Here is a 26,933-nt window from a genome sequence, read left to right as displayed (position 1 = left end):
GAGCTTTCTATAGCCATAATCATCGGTTTGTAGACTTCAGGGAGGCCAGCGAGTAGCAATGTACCGAGCCACTCGTCTCCTACTACAAAGTTTATATTTCTGAGCTTGTGTGCTGCTGTCATCACCTTATTAATATAATCCTCAACACTAGAGCTATTATCTAAAGTAGTTGTTATTAATTCTCGTAATAAACCTACTTTTCTGCTGAGCCCGGAGTCATCAAAGACTTGCTCTAATTTCGACCATACCTGTTTCGCCGTAGTCGCCTCCTGTACGTGGACATAATTAATGGGATCAATTAGTAATATTAGTTTAGGTCTTGCTTTTGTATCCTTTTTGACATCATGTTTGTAGTCCGCACCCGGTTCAATAGTGTCCTACAGCTCCTCATGTTCCAAATAGTTTTTAACGGCGAATTTCCACGTTGGATAATTTTCTCTGCCAATTAACTTCTCGATAGTACCAATGGATATTTGTGAATTCATTTTTGCAGTTCGCTGAAAAACTTCTAGAACAAAATGTCGCTCGTGGTTGACCGGTGAATCTTTATCAATTTTATCCCATTTAATCGCGCGACTATTTCGGTAAAAAACTGATTTAATCTTTTACGGAGTAATAATGACCCATAACCTGATAAATATTACTTTAAATAGAAGAAATCAGAAATTTATATAGGTAATGCGAAATAAAATACGTCTTGTCAATACAAGACAACAGACCAGAGTGTCAGTACATTTTATTTTTTATAATTGTGACATTACATATAAAACGACTAATCTATGATCTAACAATATCGATGAACCAAAAAGCATTATACTCATACTACAGAAAAGGTAAACCTGCCGTATTATATATTATAATTCTCTTTGAACTAAACCTTTCTAGTATATCTGACAAATATAAAATGTATAAAAAAATTAACTCTATACACACTCCATATATATTATAATTCTCTTTGATACACACGTTAAATTGTTCAATCAAACATAAAAAAGCGATTTTATTCCACCAAAATACGACCAAAAATGAAAAAGGGAAAGGTAAAAATTCTTATAACCTTACACAATCTTCGTATTATTAGCTCAAAATTATGTTATTTGAAGAACCTGTTGTCGCGGCGTCTTATTTCGCGTTTTTTGGAAACACGAGTTACCTGTCCCAATACAATCATTTCAAAATATAAGTAAAATTGTTATTACGGTATATACGGCTAGAAGGAAACTGTACCTAAGTATACGTTACTCCATTTACTTTCCCTAACTCAAAAAGCTACTGTCGATATTTTTAGACATCCTACCATCATGTGCATCCTATAATATTTACATAATATATTTTTTTCAGAATAGATCCAATATCTCGCTTCCCTCAATTCGTTCGGAAGTTCAAGTCGGAGAGGATACAAATTCAGCTCCACTTGATCTTTTTACTATTAAAGTATTAAATCTAAATTTATCTGAGGAAGAAACAAAGCGTTTCGCTATAAAAGTCACATTTTTCGATCAAATGCTTCTGACAGGAATCATTAAATCTACTGCAGGTAGGAATGTTATTAATGAAGAAATATTAGCCAGGGGATCAATGACCTACGATCCTTCGGATTATGAAAGAATGTGTCAATTTGCGGATTATCCTCTGATAGGTAAGATGAAACTTTACAATTAGGTACCCAAACTGATATTTCATAGTTCGTTTTTGTAATCTCTACCGATTTACGTTTTAAAATCATTTATTTTTAGAACTTCCTGCGTCAATACAAAATTGCACCACTTAGTATAAATTACAATTCGGCAGCGATCAGACAGTGGTTTGACCTTTCGAAGCTGACACCGACCTTACGGAGCTGACGGCGCTCAGAGACGTCAACAAACTCAATACCTATACCAAAAAACCACCCGTATGCCCATATACGTAGTAGCAAATGGCCTATGCCATTTGCTACTAAAAATAATCTTTTGTTTTAGTAAATATTCATCCGATATCAAGCGTCGAATCTAATATATCCCACAGTAACTCACTTAATCAAATTACAAGCCATATAAACGCAAACGAATCGGAATCAACCGAGAAAAAAAAGAACAATAATATAAGATGCTGCAATATTGATATTTTGACTTTATTCTTAGGTATGATGTATTTCCGTATAAGTTCAAAACTAGTTTCCATTTCTGTTACTCAAAATGCTTACAAGATTTCTTAAAGATAAGATTATGAGCCTAATTTCAGAATTTTGTTTCACTGAATAATAAGGATATTCATTTTTAGATAAAAATAAAATATGTTTAAAAAAGCGAATGCAGCCTGTGTTCGATATACCTCTGCTACAACGCAAAAGTTGGGACAATCTCCCACTACTTACAATGGAATTATCAATCACAAAAAACAAGTTAAACTCTCATCATTACAGAATTCTAAAAGAAGCTAATTATTTCAAAATAACTCTTGCAGCATCGTATAATATGATTTTTCCTCACGACGATGATTGTATTTATACAGCTTCATCAAAAACTCCTTGTAATAATGAAACTGTGAGTTCCAAATATTGTAATTAGGACGAAGACAATAACATTTTATTACATTTTTTTTATTTTATTGTCTGTTTTTTGTTTTTATAGAATACTCACAATGTTTTATTCAGTCACGGTCACCGTGCCTCTAGAAGATTCGATTGTACCAATTTTCAACCTGAATGGGAAAACATTCGGCTTGAAGATGAAACCTATGCAAAAGGAGCTGATAAATATGTTTGCACTATCGACGATATACAAAACGAAGATAATATCGATATAAAATACTACTTAAAAAAAGAACCATCTAATTGTAATGTTTCTTCCGTATATTTTAATTTTGTAAATACAATAAAATTGTTATGAAACTTGGATGTTGCGTTCCAGATACTACGGTCTGGGGTTCGTTTCATCGTACTCTAATGTTAGGTGATTCAGATCAGCGGCTTTGGGAACATCTCCGGCAGTATCACTGGCCACTTGAAATTCAAATCGTGGCGGGTGATCGGTCCAGCTATAAGTTTATGGCCTTTCTGAATCTTACTCATTTACTATACCCTGGAGGTAGAATTTTTAAATAAACTTTGATAGTCGCTAAACCTGCTTAGATAACAAAAATTATATGTTGAATAGTTGAATATTTACTTAATTTGTAAATACATGGAAATAGAACATATTGAGTAAATTGTTATCTTTCTAACAGAAAACCTAGTGAAGTTAGCAGTACCATTACAATGGGCGAATGCAGAACAAATGCTAGCAAAGTGCGGTTGTGAACTGATGCTTACTGTCAACGATAAAGCACCTTCCACGCCTGGAGCCACTCAGAAACCGAGCAAGTATGATAAACTTATCTTCATTAAAGAGAGCCTGAAGCTAACTTAATGACTGAAGTGCCACTTTTCCGTAGACCTGTTCATTAAAAAATAGTAGCTTATCTCTGCAAATAAAGAAATGACTAGTCTGAGGGTAGTTAATTGCGGTCAGCAATAAATACCGCCAATACTAGAAGAGTCACGGACGCATTTCTAGTTAAAACATAATTTTGAAGAAGTAATAGGAATTATAAAAATGAGAGTATGATTAGGGTTCTAGTACTCTTACGCACCATACAGAATGTAACATTAAGCTGTCACATTGAAAGGTACTACAAGCATGGCAAGGCGAAGACATATTTACTGTATGGGTGTACTAATAAACCAGCAGCGGGATAATCATTTTGTTTAAAAAAATACTTGAAAGGCATTTAATATAGCGTTCTCTTTATATAAATTAACTGATATTATAATAAATATAATAATAGTATTAGCACTGTATTATATACTGTCCCACTAGCAGTGGGACCATTGCCCTGCTGGGCAGCGGGCTCCTCTACTATTGAGATGGTTTAGGTCTTTTCCACTACGTTGGCCTAGTGCGGGTTGGCAGACTTGATACTTTCGAAATTATTATGGAAAACTTCTCAGATATGTACCCTCATGATATTTTCCTTAATCGTTAAAGCAAGCGATAATTAACAAAGACATAACAATAAAAAGGTCATAGGTACATGCCCTTGGGTTTTAAACTTGTTCTCATTTGTCTCGGCAGTACGTTCCACTTCCAAGTAAGCTATCGCAGTTTTTTAACTGATATTATTTTGAATTTTTTTAAGGATGACAACTGAGTCTATCCCAGCAAGCACGAGCAATGACGTAAGCCTAATGCGACCTACCGGCGCTGATGAAAGCAACGCCTTTGTTATCCTAGAAGTGAAATTCGCACGACCCTTAAAGAAAATTATTATACCGCCACATATAAATAAGTAAGTTTATTTGAATAACAAACTGTATATTAACAAAATAGTGACAGGTTACATGTTCATTATTATTCAAAGTAGTACCTACGTCTCAGGGCTAATTTTGCTTACATTAAAATATGTTATTAGGTGTTATTATTTCCTTATTATCATTCTGACTACAGAAATGAAATTGATGAGATGTTAATAGAAATGGAGCAAGGCCCCAGTAAACGCGAATGCACTGGCCGTGGCCAACTAGATAGAGACTGGCAGTCGACTGTGAGATGTGCCGCAAATTCTTTACGTCGAGTACCTTATTATGGTAAATAAAGAATTACGCCCGTATTAATAAACTTTATTTATGTAAGGACCGAGCATTGCTGTGATAACAAGTCTATTTCTCAGTGCTGACGGCATGGCAGCCTTCGCAATGCGTAGACATAGGGCCGTTCTGATTGGCTAATATTGATATACAACTTTAATCTAGTTGGTTGTCAGATAAACAAAGCTGAACTAGAAAATACCTTATCTTAAAAGTAATTTTAGAAAATGTTTCTAGGAATCATAAATTTTTCATAGCACTCTGTCAAACATCTATCACTAGCGGCTTCTACTTCAATAAATAATAATCCATAACAAAAAAACAATAAAGCATTGATATAAACGAAAGTCCCAAAAAATAGGAGTATCTTCAACATCCTTATTTCAGGGACAACAGAGTTCTGCACGTTCAATCGGCAGTTAAGTGAAACAAGAACTCATGTAGAGCTCTCTACATCTTGTTGGCAAAATGCCGCGATTTACGTTAACAATAACTTCATTGTGCAAGAATACGTTGGACGTGACGAGGCATTTGAAGTAAGAATGAAAATTAACAATATACTTATTAAAGCAGTTAATAATGAACTTTACATTTTAGAATCATGATAAAATGACGATTTTCCAAAAATAACCTAGAAGTTTGAAAATAATCATATATTATGGAACACTAAGTATTACTCATGGCTTCGCCAGCCTAAGACACCTTTCCTGCAACTAAAATCCCTAAATCACTGTATTAATTCACAGCACCGCCAGTACCAAACTAGCGCCATCTATTTAAAAAGTCAAATTTCAAAATTGAATTATTTCCATAGAGAGCAAATTAGGAGAATAAAAAACAGTCTATGTGTTAATCTTGAACATATTCTATCAGTGTGCCAAATTTCAGCCAAATCCGTTCTGCTGTTTCTTCGATTACTTCTATTAAAAATCCAAATATTTATACTTACATATTTATAAAAGGAATATAATATTACACGAACACACACACTCACGCCTTTTATTCAAGAGGAGGTAGGCAGAGACGCAACAGGGGCGCCTACTTTCCGCCGTGTGTACTATATCCCATGATGTGATAGGGGGCGAGCCTATCGCCATATCAGGCACAATTTCCAGACTCCGGGCTGATACTGAGTAGAAAAACCTAATATCACTGCCCGACCCAGCGATCAAACCGGAGACCTCAGCACTGCAGACATACCGTAATACAACTACACCACCGCGACAATCAGTCTTACTAATATAATTATATTACCAAGAACAAATAAGATAATTGTTATATAAGTAAGAAGTAAGATTTTTTTTGTAAACCATATGTACTTTTCCAATAACTTATTTGACACCACACCAAATACGCAGATTACATTCTCATCCTCAAAACTCACGTTCAATATTCAAGAACCAGTTTTTCCAGTTAATAACAATTTGGGGCAGTGTGGCTTTTATTTTTATAAAACATAGGTCTTCATTTTAGAATCAAGTTTTTAGTAATAAAGCCGTGACTACACCGATGTGATAGTTAATTCCATTAAAGCCCAAATATAATGTCAAATGTCAATTAATATGAGTCGAAGAGTCTACGGCGCGGTGGTCAGAATTGTCCAGACATATCTTTCTGGATATACTGAATGTAAATACCTTCCTAGCCGAATTTCGGCCAGGGCAGCTAATCTCAACGAAGATCAGCCAGGTTCACAGGAGATATTATAGTGCACTAGTGTGTACGTAATACACAGGCGCACTCTCTGTTCCTTCAAACATAGTTCGGTGAAACGGCAATTCGATACGACAAGAGAGAGATCAGGCGCAGGACCAGCGACTTTACGTACTTTCTGAAGCACGGGGTATCACACCGCCAAAGTCTTGACTCCGAGCTGCGATGAGTAATTTTTTAAGATAGAAAAACAGTCTCAATTTGTTAACGCCCCCCCCCCCCCCCTCCTAAGCAGTGGTAGAGATAACGCGTTTTTCCCCTGCGAAAAAAAAGTTGTTATACTTTAGGAATCCCCTTTAAAGCGGACAAAGTCTACGTTAACTAATCTGACTATAATTTATTATTATACATGCATATGCATATATACATGCGAAAGTTTGTGCAAAATGTTTGGATGTTTGTAAGAAGTAAACGCAAAAACAAGTGAACGGATTTGGATGAAATTTAGAACACACATAGGCCATGTCCTTGATTACATATAGGCAAATTTTATACCGGTAATTTGCTCCTATTGGAAAAATAATGTTTTAAAATCAGATTTTTAATAGATGACGCCGTTGTCATATATGTGGCGCTATGAATCATTGCAGTATTATTTATTGAACACACGGTTGAAGCCGCGAACAAGACTTAGTGAAGTAATAAATAATAACATTTATATGATAATGGGCTTTAAATTGTATGAATATATTTAATTTTTTACCGTTTTAAGAACAAGTTTTTAAATTTACAATTTGATGTTTAATATTTTATAATCATTAGGAAATGCTAATGATGGCACACGCTTGTTTAATGCGCACTGCATGCGATACTTTGGTCGGGGTCGAGAATTCTCAAAATGTAGACCCAACACTAAGGGCCGCTCGACACGCGCGACAAATGCAGGATACGGCACATGCTGTTGAACTATACCTACAGGTATACTGTGTAGAGAAATTTTAAGGTTTTCTATAAATATAAAATATTTTTATACCACCGTGTCGTTTCAAATTGTAAATTCTACATTTTAGATACTTTCGACAGTGGACGGTTACAAATAAATAAATTACTTGAATTTTCTGTTAGCTACTTTGCCAAATTTTTACAAGCAAAATTCTAAAAAATATGAGGATCCTATCACTTGATGTAAGCCGCTTTTGACAGGTCAGCCTGGAAATACTTAGAGAAGGCCTATGTTCAGCATTAAAATATATAAAGTTGATAATAATGATAATGAGCATTTGTCAGAATTTGCAAATTAGTGAAAAAAATTCCCCATTAACTAGTTCGAAGTAAAAATTGCATAATATTCTTTCAGTTAGTTGTACAAAGACCCAGGGACTCGGACTGCTGGCGGGAACTCGGGACATGCTTGATTGCGGTGGATAAAGATTGGGCCCAAGTTTGTTTAAATAAATCCTGTGTGTTGGACCCGCGGAGTCCTGCTACGTAAGTTCAAGCATTGTACGTGTAAGAAAATTGTACTTACATGCTACGCAATCATTTAAGTGTATTACTTCAGTCATTGCGTAACACGTACATAAAATAATTGAATAAAGCGTTCGTAAAAAAAATATATTATTACAGAATATAAATAATAATTAAATTTAATGGTCACTTTTATGCGGAATTTATAGTGTGTTTTTATTTAATTAGTTTTTGCTCGAAAATTAACAAGTGTTTACAAAACCGCATTAACATTTCAAGTTATGAATTAACTAAAATGGTTTCAGCCTTCTATCCAAAGCTGGTATGTTGTTTAAAGAAGATCCAGTCGCTGCAGAGCCATTCTTCGTAGCTCTCCTGGCACTCCATCCATTTTGGACGACAGCGTGGGTGGCGGCGAGTGCTTACTACTATGAGAGAGAACTCTTTCATCTATCAGACAAAATAATGGAGAATACAAAAAGGAATGTATTATTAAGTACAATCACAGAGAGGTTAATGACTAGTGGACTAGTGACACTTTGGATGCGAGTGGCCCCTGTGCAGCGAGCCTTAGACTAAATATCAAAGTATCAATCACAGTGGTCTTAATTAGTTTGTTTGGACGACATTCGCAATTTCCTTATAAATATGTATTGCAATACAATTATGTCAGCAGGATTGGTACTGTTCTACATAGAGTCACTACAAAGAACTTTCACGACTAACCGCCTACGTAAAGTATAATTCTTCTGGTGATCCAAATTCCCAAGGAAATTGTATATACCTCAATAAATTCACACAAAATATTTTTGGCCTAACGAAGTGATCCTTGGATTTCCGCAAATGGATTAAAAAAGCCAAATAGTTTCAGGCTTATTATTATGTTCGATATTTCTCTTCCTCAGAGGTTTCTTGGGACCTGAGGATCCAGGACATCCTAGGTCATGGGACCGTGAGCTCGGTGATTGGTGGGATCATACGCCAATTTTGCCAGGCATGAGCCAGTATTACGACGCTGCTGACCTTCTCCTTAGACTCAGAGCCGTTGAAGTAGGTACCGTGCAATACCCTGAAGACAAAAATATATTTACCTAACTCGCAAATTCGTTTACTTGGTACTAGGTACTTACTAGGTAGGTGAAATTTTGGTATACCCAATATGTTCTAGTTGGCAGAAGTGTGTGTTGCTCGAGCATTATCAGAAGCAGGAGAATCAGCTGCGTACTTCCATCTAGTAGCATTGTGTTGTCGTTTGAAAGGCAACCTTGCCGATGCTTTATGTCATCTTAAATTAGGCCTTGAAAAGTACGGAGAAGTAAGTACAATATATTGTAATCTATACTATTATATAAAACTGAGGAGATTGTTTGATCTCAGGAACTACTGGTTCGAATTGGAAAACTATGTTACTGTTGAATAGCTTATTAATCGGGGAAGTATATTATAACACCATATGACCAATAGTAGCTATGCATCAATGAAAAATGTTGCAAAAATGGAGAACATTTATTTCTATCAGAGCTTCTATTGCGTGCGCTGCGAATAAGTTTAAAATTACGCAAAAATCATGTATGACGGAATTGTTCCTCTTAATGCGTTCTAAAAATTATAATAAAACAAAGTCCTTCGCCCATCTATCTAAGATAGGCATCTGAAGGCGATAAACTCAAAAACTACACAACGTATTTCGATGAAATTTGTAATGGAAATAGTTTTAGACCCTGGGAAGGATAGGCTTTCGCTAACTTTCTATTCCAGGAAACTCTTTCACGCAGGCGAAACCACAAGCAATAAACTATAATTTTGAACGAATTATACGCTATACTCACCTGTATAATAACACAGGGTGATACACTTAAATTTTCAATTACATAACAACATTTTATGTATCCATTAAACCGTAATCGTTGAGTTGTTTGCTTGAATTAATTTTTGTCTCGTTTTATGGTAATTGCTGGATCACAACTCACAAGTTTCTAGCCATTATATTTGTATGTAGGTATGTATATTTAAGTAAATTGTTTTTTTTCATAAAAGATCAGTTACTTAAGGAGCCTCGAAGCCGAATGTTACATGAAACAAGGTGACACATCGGCAGCCATGGGCTCCTTTGCTAAAGCTGGAGGATGTGTAGGTGCTTACAGGTAAGAATCCGTGTGCATTTTTACTGCAACAATTATATATCGTAAAGAATTTAACTCTAGAGTCTTATAAATGAGTAGTGTTATCTTTAAAAGTACCGAAGATCGGTAAACGTGCTGTTATATATTTTTAGTGTTTAGAATGCCATTTTGAACAACAAAACGTAGTGGAATTATATCAATTAACATTGTATAAGGACACACCAAATAACTGTAGGTAGATATAATTAGTCGTATAGATAATATTTTGTATTTTTATTCCTGCATTTAATCAGCATACTCCTTTCAATGCCGAGCCGGGACCCGCAGCGCTCTAGATCGGTTCTTGTCGATTTGGTGAGACGACAGCCAAGCGCCTACGCGTGGATCGCACTCGCTGACGATTGGATGATGGTTCGTATAAAATTTGGAATACATATTTAGATGTATATGCCCAGCTAGAATTAAGTAAAGCAAAAGCAAACATGGCCTATATGTCGTAGTCCTAAAGGAGAAAGGAGGTGAATCTGTTGATAATGATAAGAATTATTAATTTCACTGATTGGTCTCAATTGTTGACGGGCCTCGATTAGCAACTATTTAGTAGTTACTAGGTTTAGTATGTAGGTTTCGTAAGTGATACCGGCAACGATTAATCTTTTGAAAATGTGTTAATCATTATAATCCATTCTGTTAGTAGGTACATATGATCTTTATAAATTTGAGATGCGTTTTTTATGAAATATAGACCGGCGCAAACAGATACATAGATGATAATAACGAAAACGCAGTATAAAAATAGTAAATTTTATTAGAAAGCCGCGGTGGGTGAAGGTGGAGACGCCGGTGGCACGGAGGAGCAGGTCGCCGCCAAAACGTATGCGGCGGCGTGTGCCATCCAAGCATTGAAATGGGACAGACGAGCCGGCCGAGCCTGGGCCCTACTAGCCACACTCGTCAACCCAAGCGCAAGGCGTCTGCACTGCACCAATATGGCTGTTTCTGTGAGATTCTATTTACTTTATTCAATTATTTAAAAAAAAAATTATAAGTTTGCAACACTCAGCCAAATACATTCAACAGCAGATATAATCTAAATGTAATAAAATTATAACAATAAAATTAGTATGTAAATACATAAAAATATTCTCACGAAACTTTGATTGTTAAGACAGATTTCAATAAACAATCTAAATCTTAATCTCCGCTACGATCCCGAAAGTCATTAATCGTCAGCATGACAAAAAAAAACCTTTATTCTGAGTCTCATAATTTATCTCGGGGACCGTTCAATGAAATTGTCGGGTAGTTATTGATTTTGTATACATTACGCACAATTTACAAATCTCAATTTGGAATATTTTTAGTGTGGCTACAGTATGTCGGAGGAAAAAGAAGTGGAAAATTCTTACCGACAGTCATTTTGCCATCGACTCGGTAGCGCCCTGAGAGAATGCCGTTGTAAATGGTGTCAAAACCTAAAACTTTGATGTTTTCATTGAATTACTGATGGCAGGTGCCATAAGTCATTTTAATAAAGGATTTCTGTAATTTACTGATTTCTGCCTTTTAGAGGATTATTAAAAATAATGCATTGATAAAAAATAAAAATAAAATCATAACAAAATCATTTTATTATTTATGTAATCTATAAAGGTTTTGAAAATAAAACATTTGTTATAAAACAATGAATATTACCTGCTTTAGACATAATAATTGATTTAAATATAAATTGACCGTAGAAAAATGAATCACCCAAAAACAATTTGCCTGTCTCGTGGAAATTTAGCTGACACAAATAGAAGCCCTGTAAATATAAAACAAATTTATTTACACTGTCATGATTGTGTATGATAAACTATATAATGTAAACTTTATAATAATTTATACTAGAGTAATTAAGTCAGTGGTAGAACTAGATTAAACATAATATAAACATATTACATGTTTTATATAATTTAAACATGTTTACAATTTCATCGAATAGGTACATACTTCTTATTTTCTGATATTATAAATACGATTGCTTCGACGCTTGAAAGGCAAATTATATGTAAGCGACAATCAGTAAATTGTTGAGTAGTGTTTTAAGTTTTGATTTTAATATGAAAATTCATAACAATTAAACTTTTTATTTTATAAAGATATAGTCTAATGTTATTAAAATTGTCCTAGATCTATGAAACCCAGATCAAATGACGCAGAAAAAATGGCGATTCAAAATATTTATATACTTCGTTTTCGGTATATTTGTCGCTTACATATGATTGCCTTTCAAGTGTCGTAATATGCCTAATCCCTCTCAGTAGTAGAGGAGGCCCGTGCTCAGCAGTGGGCAAGAATATAATACAGGGCTGATATTATTATTATATTAATATTAACATTTTTGGGTGTTTATTAGAAGCAAATACAGCAATTTCTGAACGAATCTGGATTGACATAGAGGCCACTTTTTATCCCAGAAATTAGCTCCCATGGGAAATATTTTAATATTTAATCTAATTCATAAGAAGATGGCGCGAGCATCGTATGAATGGCACTATGGATCGTTATAGTTATTTAAGGATTTTTGTTGTTGGCTTTTCTTACAAGCAAAGCCGCGAGAAACATCTAGTAATAACATATTAATCAAATCAACGAAACAGATAATAGATAGAAATATTACGAAAGTTATAATTGACAAATAGTTTTATAGTTCCGTGGTGTACCTGCGAGTTAGATAAAATAATAGAAATCTAGGTCTTGTTAATCAAAATTGTCTTCTATAGTATGCAGATTTTACCGTCTTTGGAAATATGCGTCATAAGTTACAAATCTTTTGTGACTAATAAATAATGTGACTTTTTGTACACTTAATACAAAGCGAGTATGCTCTATTGTTTTGAATATAAAACTACTATGAAACCAAACTTTATGCTATAGTTGCAACGCTCTGCTCAACCCAGTTTTAGAGTAGGTACCTACTTTTACTTTACTAAATTTGATTGCCGTCGAGCAGCCCAAAAATATTTGTAAAGCTATTGTAAATATGCAATGGATTATTCATATTCCATATAAAAACTACTTGTCTTCGAAATATATTACTCCCCTTATAATATTTCCAACTCCTCCGTATCTTTCTATTTGATTAATTTCGTTGCGGTATAATGACATATTAGTTTTCCCTGAGACTTGCCGAGCTTCACTGCTCGGTGTCATAAAATGCGTGCCACTGCTGATCCTGGCTTACAAGAGTTGTAGTGGTGGGTGTGAGGGCGGGAAAGTCTTTCAAGTCTCTACCCTTATATTATTAAGTAAAAACGACAAAATAATAATTAAAAAAACATTTCATTCATACCTTTTTGGTCACGCAATTATTATCAGTTTTAAAATATAGTCGTACTAAACTTCCTACTATGAAGTTTCGACATGGATCTTTTATTCGGTAGTTCCACATTGTGGTCTTTGCGCCATTTTTTTCGGTCGATACAGATACTTTGATCTAAAACATGACAAATCATTATCGAACCTAAAGGGCCTTCCAAAAAACATTTTAAAGTTTAATAATAATTAACAACGTCCACGTTTTGTCTGAGTTGGGCTCCCGCACCAAAGGTTCCGTACTAACTACCTTTTTTTTTGTTATTCTAGTATATATTTACGGTTTTCAGATTTTTTCTTTACATCTTGCCAAATTTTGTAATTGTAGGTCAACGGTTATACAAATTACCCTATAGATTTTAATTCCCTTACGAAACCGAAGAATATGCGACATAACCGGTCATATTTTTGGACCGCGTTAACGTTAAAAGTTTTATTTTTTTTTCACCGAAAAAGAGAACCGTCGACTCGAGTATTTGATATGAAACTAATTAACTTAATACTATAACTTGAAACTTCTACGTGTTTTTCAGCAAAGGAGTCTTAACAGACAGACAGCAAAGTGTTCCTAAAAGTTCATTTTGTCGTAACCCTAAAAAAACTAAAAAAAAATATTTTTTGAATTACTTATTAGTTCTTCGAATGATTTAAGACTGATTCCCGTTGTATTGGGCTCCTGCTCTTGTGTTGCGTTGCCCCATCAGAATCGCATAATGCACTCACATAATTCAGGCACACGCATTTATAACCTTTTTAACATCGTATAATTTAGGTACCTACTTAATAATTTATTTCTTCAATGCATTTAGTACTTAGTGTCTAAATAGCTATGGTTCATTGGCTTCTCGAAAAAAAACAGCATTATATCGCTGAGTGTTCTTTGTAGACTGGCGGCCCTGACGATAAGTATAATTTTGCTACCAAAATTTAAGATTACGAACATCCTCATTTTAGGTCCTAAAATATCTTGAAAATTACTTACCTCATCAATTCGAGTATCAATTTTAAACGTGTAATTAAATGTGAATAGGCCAGATTCCTTATTAAAATTAAATGTTACTTGCGCTACGTTCACAGCTTTGGGACCTTTACAAAGCTCCGCGGATTGCCAATCCATAACGTAAGGACCCTATTGAAAAATACATTGTAAGAAATTATATAATATTATACGTAATTCAAACAGCATGGTACATTAACATCAATTTAAAATATAGTATTTTATGCATAAATGATAAAAATAGAAACCTAAATATCCTTACATATTATAAAACAGATCATTCCGTTGCGTCTATGTCTGAATGCAAAACCTCAAAAACTGCCGAATAGATTTAGATGTGGTATGGAGATAGTTTGAGCCCCTGAGAAGGACATAGGCTATTTTTGTTCAGGAAAAATTTATAGCGGAACTATCAGCCTGAAAAACTCTTTCACGCATACATAGTCGTGATCAAAAGCTAATTTATTTAGCAATTTATATTCATCTTTATTAAACTCTTCTTAGAGAACCATCAAAAAACTTATTTTATAAGAAAAAATCAACAATAACAATTCCTTTAACATTTTTAATCAACAATAATTAATACTAATGGTTTAATTAACACACATTAAATAATTACACAACACAAATTTATTTTCCTAATGAACCTAAATAACGAAGTGGGTAATTAATTCATACTTACATAATTTTCTGGGGATTTTAGTTTCTGTGGATTTAAACAAAAACTGTATGCAAATAAACCAAAGAAAATTAGTGAAACTTGGTACATATGTATACCCATATTGTGCAAATTCCAATAACCGACTAAAATAATATGTATGGGTATTATTGGTTCTATGTGTTGATTGTAATATAAACATATCATTTAGCTAACAACCTTTGCTACGTAGACATGAATACCAACTTCCGCAAATCATTATTGTTTGATGACGATAGACAATGCCAAAATACATAGTACTTATGGTATTTATAGATCACTAATTTGTGCCCACGACCTCACGTGGGACATTTAGATTTAAAAATTACGATTTTATTTTGGTATTGCTTATTGGCTAGTTTCTGGAAGCCATCGCGAATGTAGTGTCTGTGAGTCCTAAAAATAATTATTAATTATAATTATTATACGTATTTCATAAAAGCAGCATTACAAAATATGTGGAATAAATATCAACCGCAACATGGCGTCGATTTAGTATTATAATATCACACGTTTGTAAACACTAAACATATTATTAGCTCTGATAGCAAATGTTTACAAAGGTGTGACGTCATTGCAAATTTCGCCACTCGTAACTATTTACGATCAAGTAGTTCCAGCAAAAAATTAATTTATATTATGTAATTTTTTTTGGTACAAAATATTCAATATTTTTATATATCTATTATGTTATTGCAAATTGCTTTAAAATTCCATAATTTGCGCGGATGGCAATAAATAAGTCATTATTTTACATACTGCTAAAATATAGCCTACTGCGACGTTACATTATAATTTGTAAAGTCAGTCTCGAAATAAGAAGAAGAAGAAGCCGTAATATAATGTTAAACGTTTGTAAAAGGTAAGTATTGGTGTATGACATGTCATACCTGGTAAAATAAGACTAACTCAAGGATAAAACACGGAGAAGAAATTCGGTTATATATGAAAACAAACAATGATAAGGCCCTTTAGCTACGTGGCTATTTATAAACAACTTACGTTTTGTGGTGTACCTGTTTTCTTCCACTTGACTATAAGTACCTGCCATACAATTTTGCTATGTTCTGCATACAAGAAAAGTCGTTGTCAACAATGTCGTTTTACAAATAGACGCGTCATAGACTAACAAAATTTCACATAAAACAGCGCAGTATTTACTATAATCACCGCCTTAGCAGCACGCATTGATACGGCCCAAGTAGGCCCGAATGGTCCCAAGTGGGCCCAAGCGTCGACCGCCTCGTCGCCATGACAGTCGAATGAAATGCATTTAATAGTAAAAAAATAAGTTAAACAGTGTATATTATTACTAACGTATGAAATGAAACGTTTTTTTCATTCGCAGTAGGAGTATAATTTGTACATCGTCTAAAGATACAGGAAGACATTTTATTTCTAAAAATACAAAAAGTTAGTAAGGCGACTAGCCGCGACAGTCGTTGGAGATTGACTAAGTAAATGTTGGGCAATTACCTTACTTTCGTCTTGCCAGTATTGAGTCCCGGGCCCCGTGACCGAATAGCTGCGGGTTGCCAGCGTACCATCCGCTGACACCCTCAGTGATAGCGGTAGGTCCCTCCAAATCTTCATTGCGACTGCCATGGTTGCTAAACCGGGGGATCACTCGTACACCGTTAACAGGGCACCCCTGATGAAAACCGCGGCAGTTCCCAAAAAAAATATAGACGACTTTGAGTCCACTACGGTTAACTTATCAGGTGCAGATACCGAACTAATATAGTATAATACTAGTAGACAAAATAAAGTTTGCATCTCAGTCGCATAGTTTGAGAATATCCGAAGAAGAAGTGCATCAATAAAAATTCAGTAAAGAAAAAAGTTTTTAAAAACTTTTTTTTTTGCTTTTTTGTGTTAGTAATAATTATCATGAGACGAAATGGCAAACGTCCTCTCAAACATAAAAAAAATACTTAATCAGGTGATGCCTCGTCGAGTAACTCCTTGCTGTTAAGGAGTTGTACCTTCCATCATCAGCTCAGCTAAGATGATGATTACTATACGCAAGTACTTAAAAAAAGACACTTCATAAAATTTGCGAAAAAATATGTCTTTTTATAATATTCCTTAAAGTACGAGGATGGTTCTTACAGAGAGAAAAATTTAAAAATTGACTGAAAAAGTCTAAAAACAACACTTTTCTATATTTCCATACAAAAAAATCATAATAATGTATTAAAAAATTCATAAATCCATATGACTTAAAAGTCAATTTGAACTTTAATACTTACCATACCGTAAAGTTTAAGTGTTAGTAATTGAGTGACGTTGGATAGAACGATGGAAAGAATTTTAAATGTTTTATAATTGTTTAATTTTTTTTCATAATGTAATTGTTGACTTATTAACTTTCTTTTTACCTTTTTTATCTTACTAGCTGACCCGGTGACGCGAATAGCAGAATAAGTATTAAAAAAAAAATTAAAGAATCGACTGTTAGGCGGTACGAAGTTCGCGGGTCAGCTAGTGGTTAATAAAAATTAAATTTAATTTATACAGTTCAAACGATAATTACTCCGATTTGGCCATAAAATACAAAAAAAAGAATATTATGGGTTAAGTTTCTTTTAACAGTGTATAAGGTACCTATGCTTACTTTTCCCATGTTTTTAAAACAGTAAAGAATAAAAATTATTTTGTGCTTCCGCTTTACACTTTCGGAAGTACCTACGTGTATTGTGTTCTTTTATCATGGTTTAGAATGTCTTCTTAAAATATATATTGAGTTATAAGTATTGGGATTTGTGCCTGTGAAACATGCAAGATAACTTTAAATTTCTCATTATCCTTGTAATGGCGGTGGTACGTAGTGTCGATCAGGCTTTGGTGTCGTCAAATCGTCATCGCGAGGCGGACTTGGTAGTTCCGATAACTTCTGAGTTAGCCATTTAAGAAAAAAGACCATTATTCTGAAAACAATAAGTAAATTACAATTATAATCACAATACTGAAATACCGTAAGTAATAAAAATCACTAGGAGCCTTATGAAATTATAATATTCCTGACTGAAATATTCTGGTGCTTCTCAAATCTTCTTTTACATTTTACAAAATATAAAACTACTTACGTCACGCCAAACATGATACCTAATGCTAACAACGCCACAAGAATTAGTCTCAGTCTAATAAGTCATTTGCTTTCTTATTTCTTACGTATGTACTTTTCAAAACGACGAGTAGGCCGGGACTGCAATATATTCAGAAATTTATAATGGGAAATCAATATTTTTTTTTTATTTCTACAATAGAGTGTTCTAACCTTCCACTTGCGATACTATAATACGTGAGCTATATTTTTTCATAAATAATTTTTGTACAAAAATACATATCAAATTTATATTGATTACTTACATAAAAAATCAAAGCAAAACTATTTTGGTTAAGTAGGTACTTATGTTGCACACGGTTATAATTCAGGTTTGCACTTTTACGCATATACTTGTCGAATTTATTCATGTTACCTATAATTTATTTACATAATAGATATGTGACTATGCAGTACAATTAGACACTTACTAGAAATTAATTACTTAGTTTTTAACCGACTTCAAAAAAAGGAGGAGGTTATCAATTCAACGTGAATTTTTTTTTTAAAATTAATTATAATTTTCTCACTTGAATTCTAGATGAAGTGTTCAGGTGAGTAGTTGCAGTGCAGTGCAGCAGTGAATAATATATTTTATCGCGTGAAGTGGATAATCATGACTAGACCGAATCATAACAACGCATTATTATTATCGGTAAATAAAATAAATCCCTACTCACTCACTTCACGGTGAACATTGACCATACATACGCGTAGAAGTATATATTAATGTATAAAACAAGCCATTCACCACGTAACCAGTGGAAATAATTAACGATTAGATATATAAAACTATTATGCAATCATTTTTTCGACTTTCTGTTATGCCATAAATAAATGATTTGAGATCCATTTTATTAGGACTGAGCATTCCATCGAAGTAGTTTGTGATTATCTATTTCATATTTCGTTCTTAAGGCACTATTTGTAGACATGGAGTCGCCTTTGTATCGAATCCATGTCCCTAACGTTATATACAACCTATACCGGCATACCAACCACAGTACTAGTCACAATGTCTAACTCTGACGCATGAAAGTCCCTGCACAATACCGCCTAGCGAATCTCGCATTCGACCTCTATGGCATTACATCTAACCACCCAAGTCTGTTAGTTCCTGAGGTTAGTTCCATTCTGATATTGTTGGATCGACGTAAGTTAACTCTAGAAACCAGTAATTACACTGTTCTTTCCTTGCTAATGAAAGCAATGCAGCCAAAAAGAAAGGATACAAAAATTCTTACCTAGAAGGGTTAAAAGGCGATGAATGTTTGTATGGAAGTCATCTTTTAAGTTATCATGAAAATTTGTATTTAAGTTTATGTCTATACTTAAAAGTTAGCCACGACATATCAACATCAACTTGACGGTTGCATTCGGCAGCAAAATGTAGTCAGTATACCGAAACCATTTCTTGTCTTACGTACAAATTATATTATCGGAAGCGCACGCGGGCGCGGCTCGTGCGCTTGAACCTACACTGTTTTTTTTATGCTAGTACCTAATGTTGTAATGATCGGTATATTAAAAGTTAATTATATTTGGAACTCAGTGTTTTGGCATTATTTCCCTGCCCCGACAATAAACTAAAGATCATTGCATATAATCACTATAAATTTATATTAGCCCCTACATATTGTCTTACTAATTTCATAAATTCGAGAGTTTGCGAAAATGTTTAGATGTTAGGATGTTTCTTAGAAGTAGAAACCGCTGAACTACTTAAATACAGAGAAACCGATACCGTCATTTCATTTCATGTAGATTAAAAATTGATTAAAATGTATGTAATGTAACGTATAAGGCACCTAGGTACTTTTAAATTTACTTTCAGTTCTTTTTTCATTAACCTTTTCTTGTACTTTTTTTTCTAACTAATCTATTCAGGCACGATGTGAGAAATACCTTTAAATATCTCTTGCGGCCGTCAGAGCCACTAAACTGTTCTGACTGGACTGTGTTCATAGATATACACACATCATATTTTGCCGAAGTGTGTGCGGTGGGGATCTCGTCTCTCGTAAAAATGTATTAGATGATAATCATGCGTTATCGGACCCTGCGTCAGAAACTCTCTGTAAAAAATATTTTAAGAATATGAGAGCAAATGAGTAGACAGTCATTAAAGCAGCCGTACAACGAATCACTTTAAATTAAAAAAAAAACCTTTCATTTCGGTAGTATTGTCTTGTGTTCCTTAAACTTACTTCATAATTAAATTATGTAAGTACCTATAATAGTTTTTCTCCCTCAGCAATTTACCCCAATTACGTATGAAACATTAAATCTATCTTTTGGAAGCAGCTTTTTTACCTTTTTAAGCAGTTTTTTTTAACCCCCCAAAAAAGAGGTATTTAAATTTTAAGGTGTGACTATCTATATGTCTATGTGTGTGCCATCATAGCTCACAAACGAATGAATCGAGTTTCATACGTTTTTTAAAACTGATGATGTGATCAAGAAGTTCTTATATATATTTATAAGGATCTGTTCAAGCATTTGAAGACTATCGGCTCATTTCCTACTTTCAAAAGTCCGATTAAATTTAAAGTTTGGCGTACATTATTTCGGTGGTATTACAACACACGGTATTTATACTTAGTGTTCTTACAGCAAGTGCTTTGAGCTTACTTCAATAATTGTGTAATAAAGCGGTCTTAAATAAATCATACCAAGTACGAATTCCCGGGGACCTCGTATTTCTAATAATTACAATCAATGTATTTATTATTTACATAGTAGCAGATAGAGAGGGGCCCAGTTCATGCTGCCCACTACAGAAAATCGTGGAACTCAACCTCAGAATGTTTTAGGAGCCAACTACTACCTACTATTTTTTAACACAATGTAAAGTATCAAATCTGCAATTTTAAGGATACGGAAGTATTTTTTTAGTCTGCAGAGCAATGTAGCCAATAACTAGCGTACATTGAGAAACTTAATATCAATGTATCAGAGTGAGGAACGTAGAACAATTTCATGCAATGCTTAAGTTCGGATGGCTATATATAACATTTCTTTACATTAAACGTACTGCTGTTGGAAGTATAAAGTGGTAAGAAAATAATACAGGAGATAAGTTTTATAATTCCTTTAATAAAAATGTTTTTGTCTTATTGGCTAATACGAGGGATCTTCATTTCTGGTTCGTCTTTCTCAAGTGGTGGTATCAGAGTCGGAGTGTCCGCTTTTGGTAAAATGCTAAAAACTATATTAAAAGTCAAAGCCACAGCATATACCACAGCTACCAAGCCCAGGGTACTTGCGAAGGCTCTGAAAAATAATAAAAAATAAGCAACTATATTTTTTTAGGAAATAGTTATGTAAGGTGTCTATTTATCACAGCCGATTACCTAGTATTGTGGATGTTAATGAGCGGCGATGATCATATCTTATAAGTGATTAATTTACTCGTTTGCTTCGTAAATAAAATTAAAATGATGGCGTGACTGCGGGAATGGAGATTGGTCCGACGAACGATTTAAATGAATTCCCACAATTATATTCTTAAAAAATCTATAATAAGCATATATTATGAAATGCAGTTTCATTCAAAATTTAAGAAAATATAAATCGTTTTTTAGTCTATGACGCAACCCGGAAATAACTAGATACCTAACGTAAACAGGTACTAATTATTTAACAAAAATGAACATATACATCATAAATATAATTTTAATAGTCATTTTCATCAAAAAGCAACATTGATGGACCAGGAAGGCTAGGATTCGATTACCAGATCTGATATAACTTATTATGAAGATTTTCTATCATGATTAGTTCAGGACTGAATCTCTAAGGGCAAGTTGACGCTACACATTCATAAAAATTGAGGTAGTAATAACTAAACTACTTTAACGAAACTAACATTGTCAGACTATAAAAAGGAAGGATTCAAGAATCACTTACGCGTAAACCATTTTATGTTAACGTAATATTTCAAGTTGAATTGATTTGAGCGTATTTCAAACTTCAACGGATCTGCACAGCAGAAACGATATGACTTTTAATACTAAAGATGCTCCGCATTTATGGATAATTGTTAATGTTCAACCTTATCAATGATATTGTTTTGAAGGGTTATTGTTTCATAAGGTAAACTAAACGGACAAAGCCTGTTTTCTATTACCTCTGACCGCTATTAAAATAGATTATAAACAATCATTATTGAACAATAACTATTACATCGGATCAAATACCGCATCACTTGACCGATATTATGGGTCTGATTTTTCTTTTAGCAAATGGATGACATACGTAGGACTTTATTTTCCTATTTTTTAACAAATCATTTCTTGAATGAGCAATAATTTGGTATCTTATCCCCTCAGCTCATTGTAATCGCAGGTAAAAAGAGTTACACCCACATTAACAACCTTTAAACCACGAGAACTAATCATGCAAAATTCATTGAACTTAAACACAAGAATATGCCAAATGTTTAACTTATAGCTTTCTTGCAGTCATTTTCGGTTAGTTTACATACTAATTAATCTTAGAAGTGATGAGAAGTCCAAAAAAATAATTGTAATCTAATGGCAAATTTTTAGAATTCTCCACCTTGCTGTCTTTTAAGGCTCATTTTAGCCAAAATAGCCCCCATGAAGGACTATGTTTTTTTATGTACCTATATGTAAATTGAGATCTGAAGGAGTTTTTGACCTACCTAAAATCCATGAAATCACCTGTTTAGATTATTAATTTAAAGAAGAAAATTAAAGTTATAATTCGTATGTAAATTTTTCACTTTACACCAACATATTCATAATTTTCATTAAAGTTAGGAATCTGATTGTTTTTATCAAAAAAAGTACAACTAATGTTTAGTTACAATAAAAAAATCTCAAATAAGTCTTCTATTTTTTAAAAAAGAAAGCATTTAATTGTTTCAATCGAAAATTCTCAAAAATATTTATAACTCATAAACTATGAAAAATCGCAGAACATACATGGGGGTGATTCGGATACCCCAAGGGATGCTCTATCTCTGGACCTCCGCTTGGCACTACTTTCTGGGATACCCTGTATAAGCTGAAGAGTTTTTTTTTTTTTTAACGCTCTTAGAAAGCTACATTATTCGTGAGTACGTATTCCTGGAAAATCTTTTTCAAAGTCACGTGTGTATTGTTTGTCAATTATAATTGGTCGCTTTATTGGTGAAGGAAAACGTCGAGAGGGAACCAACATACGGGAGAAGTTGCCATAAGAATTTTGAAAATATTTGAAATCTGCCAACTCGCGAGCGTTGTGAACCACGGCTTAAAAACCCTCTCGGTGGAAGGGGAAGCCCATGCACAGGAGTGAGCAGTAATAAGCCCTGTGTTGATTTTTTATTATGTTTTAAAAAGTTCCTGAGGGTTCTTATAGTGTGAAAGTATTTAACACAGTGATGACAATTTCTTTTCACAAGTATGAAGCCAGGACTGCAAATAATAATATCCAGCTATACGACTTCAAATATAATTTACTTAATCATTGAAAAATTATAAAATTTGCTTATAAATAAGTAGATAACATAAGCTATAAAATCAGATATCATTTTATCCCTGGACAACCGGCGACGGCTTAAGATGTCGATCGAAAGGAGTTGTTGCTTGAGGTTCTGGAGGCGGACTCGGCAGTTCATACAACCTCTGTGTCAGCCAAACAAGTAAATAAATAAACACTCCCATACCTGAAAGACTGGAAATAATTTTAGGCATTAATAATTATCTACACATTATAGATAAGTACTTAACTACCTACACTAATTACTTAGTCATAGGTAATAATTTCTATTTAGGAGGTAAGTTGGGGGCGCAATGTGGACCAGGAAGGAGAGCCGTTCCCCTCGGATTAGAATGCCTACTTATTATACTTTTTGTTCTAAATGATTCGAACCTCCTATATGTTACACTAGCTTCCGCCCGCAGCTTCGCCCGCGTGGATTTCGGACTTCAAAAATGGAGGAGGTGCTCAATTTGTCGGGATGTTTTTTAATGTATGGTGGTATGCAGGTGGTCCGATTGTCCGGTTAGGGTCTGATCATGAGAACCTGGTGAAATCGAGGGAAGCATATAGCATGATTCAGTATTCACGCGTGATGGCTTATTATTAGCGTATTTCATGTATAACTTTGGTGTTTCTATACCGATTTCTATGATTCTTTTTTATGGAATACTTATTCAATAATGTTAACTTTTTTAATTAGGGATGACTGAGAGTGTTATAAACGTAAGAGTAGACAAATATAATGAGAAAGCTTCGAACTGCTAAGCTATCGGGAGTTACACGTGTTATTGTGAGTCAATCATAAAAGATAGACATATGCTGTCGTGGGATATTTTTTATATAATTTTAAGGAGAACATTTCCGTCATACATGATTTCTGTGTAGCTTTAACCATTAAAGCTGCACACGCGACGGAAGCTTACAAAATGGAGTAACTTCTCCCGTTTCCCAACATTTCCCTTCACTGCTCTGCTCCTATTAATTGTAGCGTGATGAAAAGTATACTATAACCAGCTCAATAGTATGAAAAATAATTGTACCAAGTTTCGTTAAAATCCGTCGAGTAGTTTTTGTTTCTATAACGGTTATACAGACAGACAGACAAAAATTTTACTAATTGCATTTTTGGCATCAGTATCGTTCCCTAATCACCCCCTGATAGTTATTTTGGAAATATATTTCATGTACAGAATTGACCTCTCTACAGATTTATTATAAGTATAGATGTAGTATTTATTATACTAAGAAATTGAGTGTATACTTTTAAAGCTGATTACAGACAATAACAGCACAATTATTAGCCTACCTTCACCAACAACAGTGTTCGTTTTGTGGCGCTTACTTAAACTACTGGGCTTGTTTTGTTTCATTTTGATACATTAACTTATACTCACAACGTATACACCATGTTCTTGCAACTAGTATTTGAATAACCCGACAATAGTCGTTAAACGTTCACGAAGAATAAGAGATGCAATCATCTATGTCTCATTACAAATGCTATGCCTACTGATGCGTCTTGCAAGTTGCAGCGGACGAACAAATAAAAATAATATAATTCCATATAAAAAACCTAGCACTACAGTACAAGCTATCAAACTTTAAATAGGCAGTTTGTATTGCCATATCAGATTCGTATAATTTTCAACAACGGTATGATCAGTAAGGTTATCACCTTCCCAAGGGGTCAAAAATGTTATATTACAAAGCTTTACTAATCAAATTCCATCGCGGCCGGCCTTAGCTATTCGGGCGCCCAGTCAAATATTTATTATCGGCCGTTTTTTCTGGCAATCCCCGCCCGCTCCACTAGACACTAAGGGTGCCGCGAGCACATGAAGGTTTCACCATTAAGGGTCAGATAACGCCCCTTGACCCGCTGCGCCTGGAGCGGCCGCTCCGTTCGCCCTATGAATAGGCCGGCCCTGAATCCCATAGTTGGCAATTAGGTTCACTGGCTACGATGCCTTTCAAACTAAACACTAAGTAATCCTCAACATACTGCTTGCCACAGAAATATCTAACACAGCAGTATTTACATTGGCACGTGCTAGTATCCAAAGAACCTTACCCTTTACTAGGTATTCGTATGCTGTATTATAGTATTATTACTTTAAGATTACGTAGGTTACGTGTTGTTACTTTAGGATTTACTAACGATAGAAAATCTACCTTGCAGTTTTTATCTTTAATACCCAATACATAATAGTTATTGTTGAGTAGTAAATATTTTGTTTCGCAACTTAACACTTTGCAATGATAAGCGCCACGGCCTTCTGGTGTAAATTAACCGACTTCATGAAAAGAGTAGGTTGTCATTTCGGCGTATGTTTTTATCTCAAGTCTTTTTTGTTTGAAAGGGATTGCTTCCAGATTGGTGCCACAGATATATTTTTAAAATTGGTTCATTAGTTTGGTTTTTAAACGGCAATAACTGAAACAATTGTGCCGTCCAAGTAAACGAAATTGTTAATTTTGCTTTCCCGTCACTTTCTCGGTGTTTTTAGACACACTAATGATCACTGGCACCTAATTCTTTTTTACGACAAATTTTTATGTTTCAAACATTCTTACTTGATTCCAAGTTCATGCTACAATGGAGAACAAGCATAATATAGTGTATGATCGCATTACGTTTGTTATGAGTTAAAGAATTAATACAACAATAATAAGAAAATCGTCATACATTCCTTAGGTACGATGTAATTTGTATCACAAATGTAACACCAACCTCTCACTTCGCTAGTTGTAATGTAGTTCGCCCATGGAGTAGGTAATAATTATGTTCCAGTAGTATATAAACTCCAAGAGTTCGCCTGCTTAGACGTTTGTGAATATATTTTTGAATAATTATAGTCTAGAAAGGGCACAATTCTGGCGACTGTTTGATGTATCTTGTTTGACTAATCAATATTATTCATCAAGTCTAATGGCGTCACTATTACGTGACATGATTAAAAAAAACTACAAATATATTATGACTGATATTAATACGATATGATGTTCTTTTCTCATATCGAAAACAGTATAGCTTTTGGTGCTGGTTCAGAGATTCAGCTATTTGGATCTTCAATCAGGGCCGTAGCTAGGAGGGGGCATTGTGGGGCAATGCCCTACCATAAAATACGAATGCCCTACCTTAATAGTTAATAATCAACTAAATTGTACATAACTACTCAATCAAAATATATGGAGCAGCTGGTTTTTTATTTCACGATTTGGAAGTTCGTCTCATAGTAAGAGTTGTTCGCAGATCTAGTAATATTTTTACTTCCGCCCTACCTGTAACCACAGCTGCCCTACCTTAAATTCAAGTCTAGCTACGGCCCTGTCTTCAATCTACATCGATGTAGCCGAGTTGATTCTAATGACAGGGAAGCCCAATGTTGCGCAGTTGAGGATAACGTTTCCTATAGCAGTGAACCATTCATAGTAGT

The 26,933-nt window shown here is 34.2% G+C and overlaps 2 protein-coding genes and 3 long non-coding RNA genes across 8 annotated transcripts; 1 reads left to right on the top strand and 4 right to left on the bottom strand.

The window, feature by feature from the left end:
- Positions 1-854: 854 nt before the first annotated feature.
- LOC115453164 lies at positions 855-11,473 on the top strand. 3 transcript variants are annotated; one of them, XM_037442228.1, is made up of 19 exons: positions 855-1,040; positions 1,538-1,639; positions 1,962-2,123; positions 2,263-2,525; positions 2,613-2,817; positions 2,892-3,068; positions 3,208-3,343; positions 4,159-4,308; positions 4,467-4,606; positions 4,994-5,142; positions 7,082-7,237; positions 7,617-7,747; positions 8,032-8,208; positions 8,632-8,776; positions 8,895-9,041; positions 9,764-9,870; positions 10,143-10,260; positions 10,662-10,850; positions 11,214-11,473. In XM_037442228.1, exons 2-19 carry the CDS (start codon positions 1,579-1,581, stop codon positions 11,334-11,336), a joined length of 2,736 nt encoding a protein of 911 aa, XP_037298125.1. In that variant the 5' UTR covers positions 855-1,040; positions 1,538-1,578; the 3' UTR covers positions 11,337-11,473. The 3 variants fall into 3 exon arrangements, with proteins under 3 accessions (XP_037298125.1, XP_037298124.1, XP_037298123.1); XM_037442227.1 differs by lacking the exon at positions 1,538-1,639 and adding an exon at positions 1,342-1,537; XM_037442226.1 differs by having other exon boundaries at positions 856-1,040; positions 1,342-1,639.
- Positions 11,399-16,206, bottom strand: LOC119190427. Its single transcript, XM_037442380.1, has 5 exons — positions 14,886-16,206; positions 14,189-14,335; positions 13,184-13,327; positions 11,545-11,653; positions 11,399-11,412 (listed from the first exon to the last, which is right to left on the bottom strand). The coding sequence occupies exons 1-5, from the start codon at positions 15,066-15,068 to the stop codon at positions 11,399-11,401; spliced, it is 597 nt and encodes a 198-aa protein (XP_037298277.1). The 5' UTR covers positions 15,069-16,206.
- Positions 16,207-17,349: 1,143 nt separating this feature from the next.
- Positions 17,350-18,643, bottom strand: LOC119190405. Of its 2 annotated transcripts, none has more exons than XR_005112908.1 (3): positions 18,537-18,643; positions 17,990-18,108; positions 17,350-17,830 (listed from the first exon to the last, which is right to left on the bottom strand). It is a non-coding gene; the product is annotated as an uncharacterized LOC119190405 (long non-coding RNA). The 2 variants fall into 2 exon arrangements; XR_005112909.1 differs by lacking the exon at positions 18,537-18,643 and adding an exon at positions 18,181-18,275.
- Positions 18,644-21,082: 2,439 nt separating this feature from the next.
- Positions 21,083-22,549, bottom strand: LOC119190404. Its single transcript, XR_005112907.1, has 2 exons — positions 21,916-22,549; positions 21,083-21,279 (listed from the first exon to the last, which is right to left on the bottom strand). It is a non-coding gene; the product is annotated as an uncharacterized LOC119190404 (long non-coding RNA).
- A 903-nt stretch (positions 22,550-23,452) lies between these two features.
- LOC119190403 lies at positions 23,453-26,644 on the bottom strand. Its single transcript, XR_005112906.1, has 2 exons — positions 25,568-26,644; positions 23,453-23,688 (listed from the first exon to the last, which is right to left on the bottom strand). It is a non-coding gene; the product is annotated as an uncharacterized LOC119190403 (long non-coding RNA).
- Positions 26,645-26,933: the final 289 nt, after the last annotated feature.

The sequence above is a fragment of the Manduca sexta genome, chromosome 24 (assembly GCF_014839805.1).
Source record: "Manduca sexta isolate Smith_Timp_Sample1 chromosome 24, JHU_Msex_v1.0, whole genome shotgun sequence".
NCBI lineage: Eukaryota > Metazoa > Arthropoda > Insecta > Lepidoptera > Sphingidae > Manduca > Manduca sexta.
The sequence above is the reverse complement of the archived record's forward strand: the minus strand, read 5'-3'. Positions and strand labels throughout refer to the sequence as shown.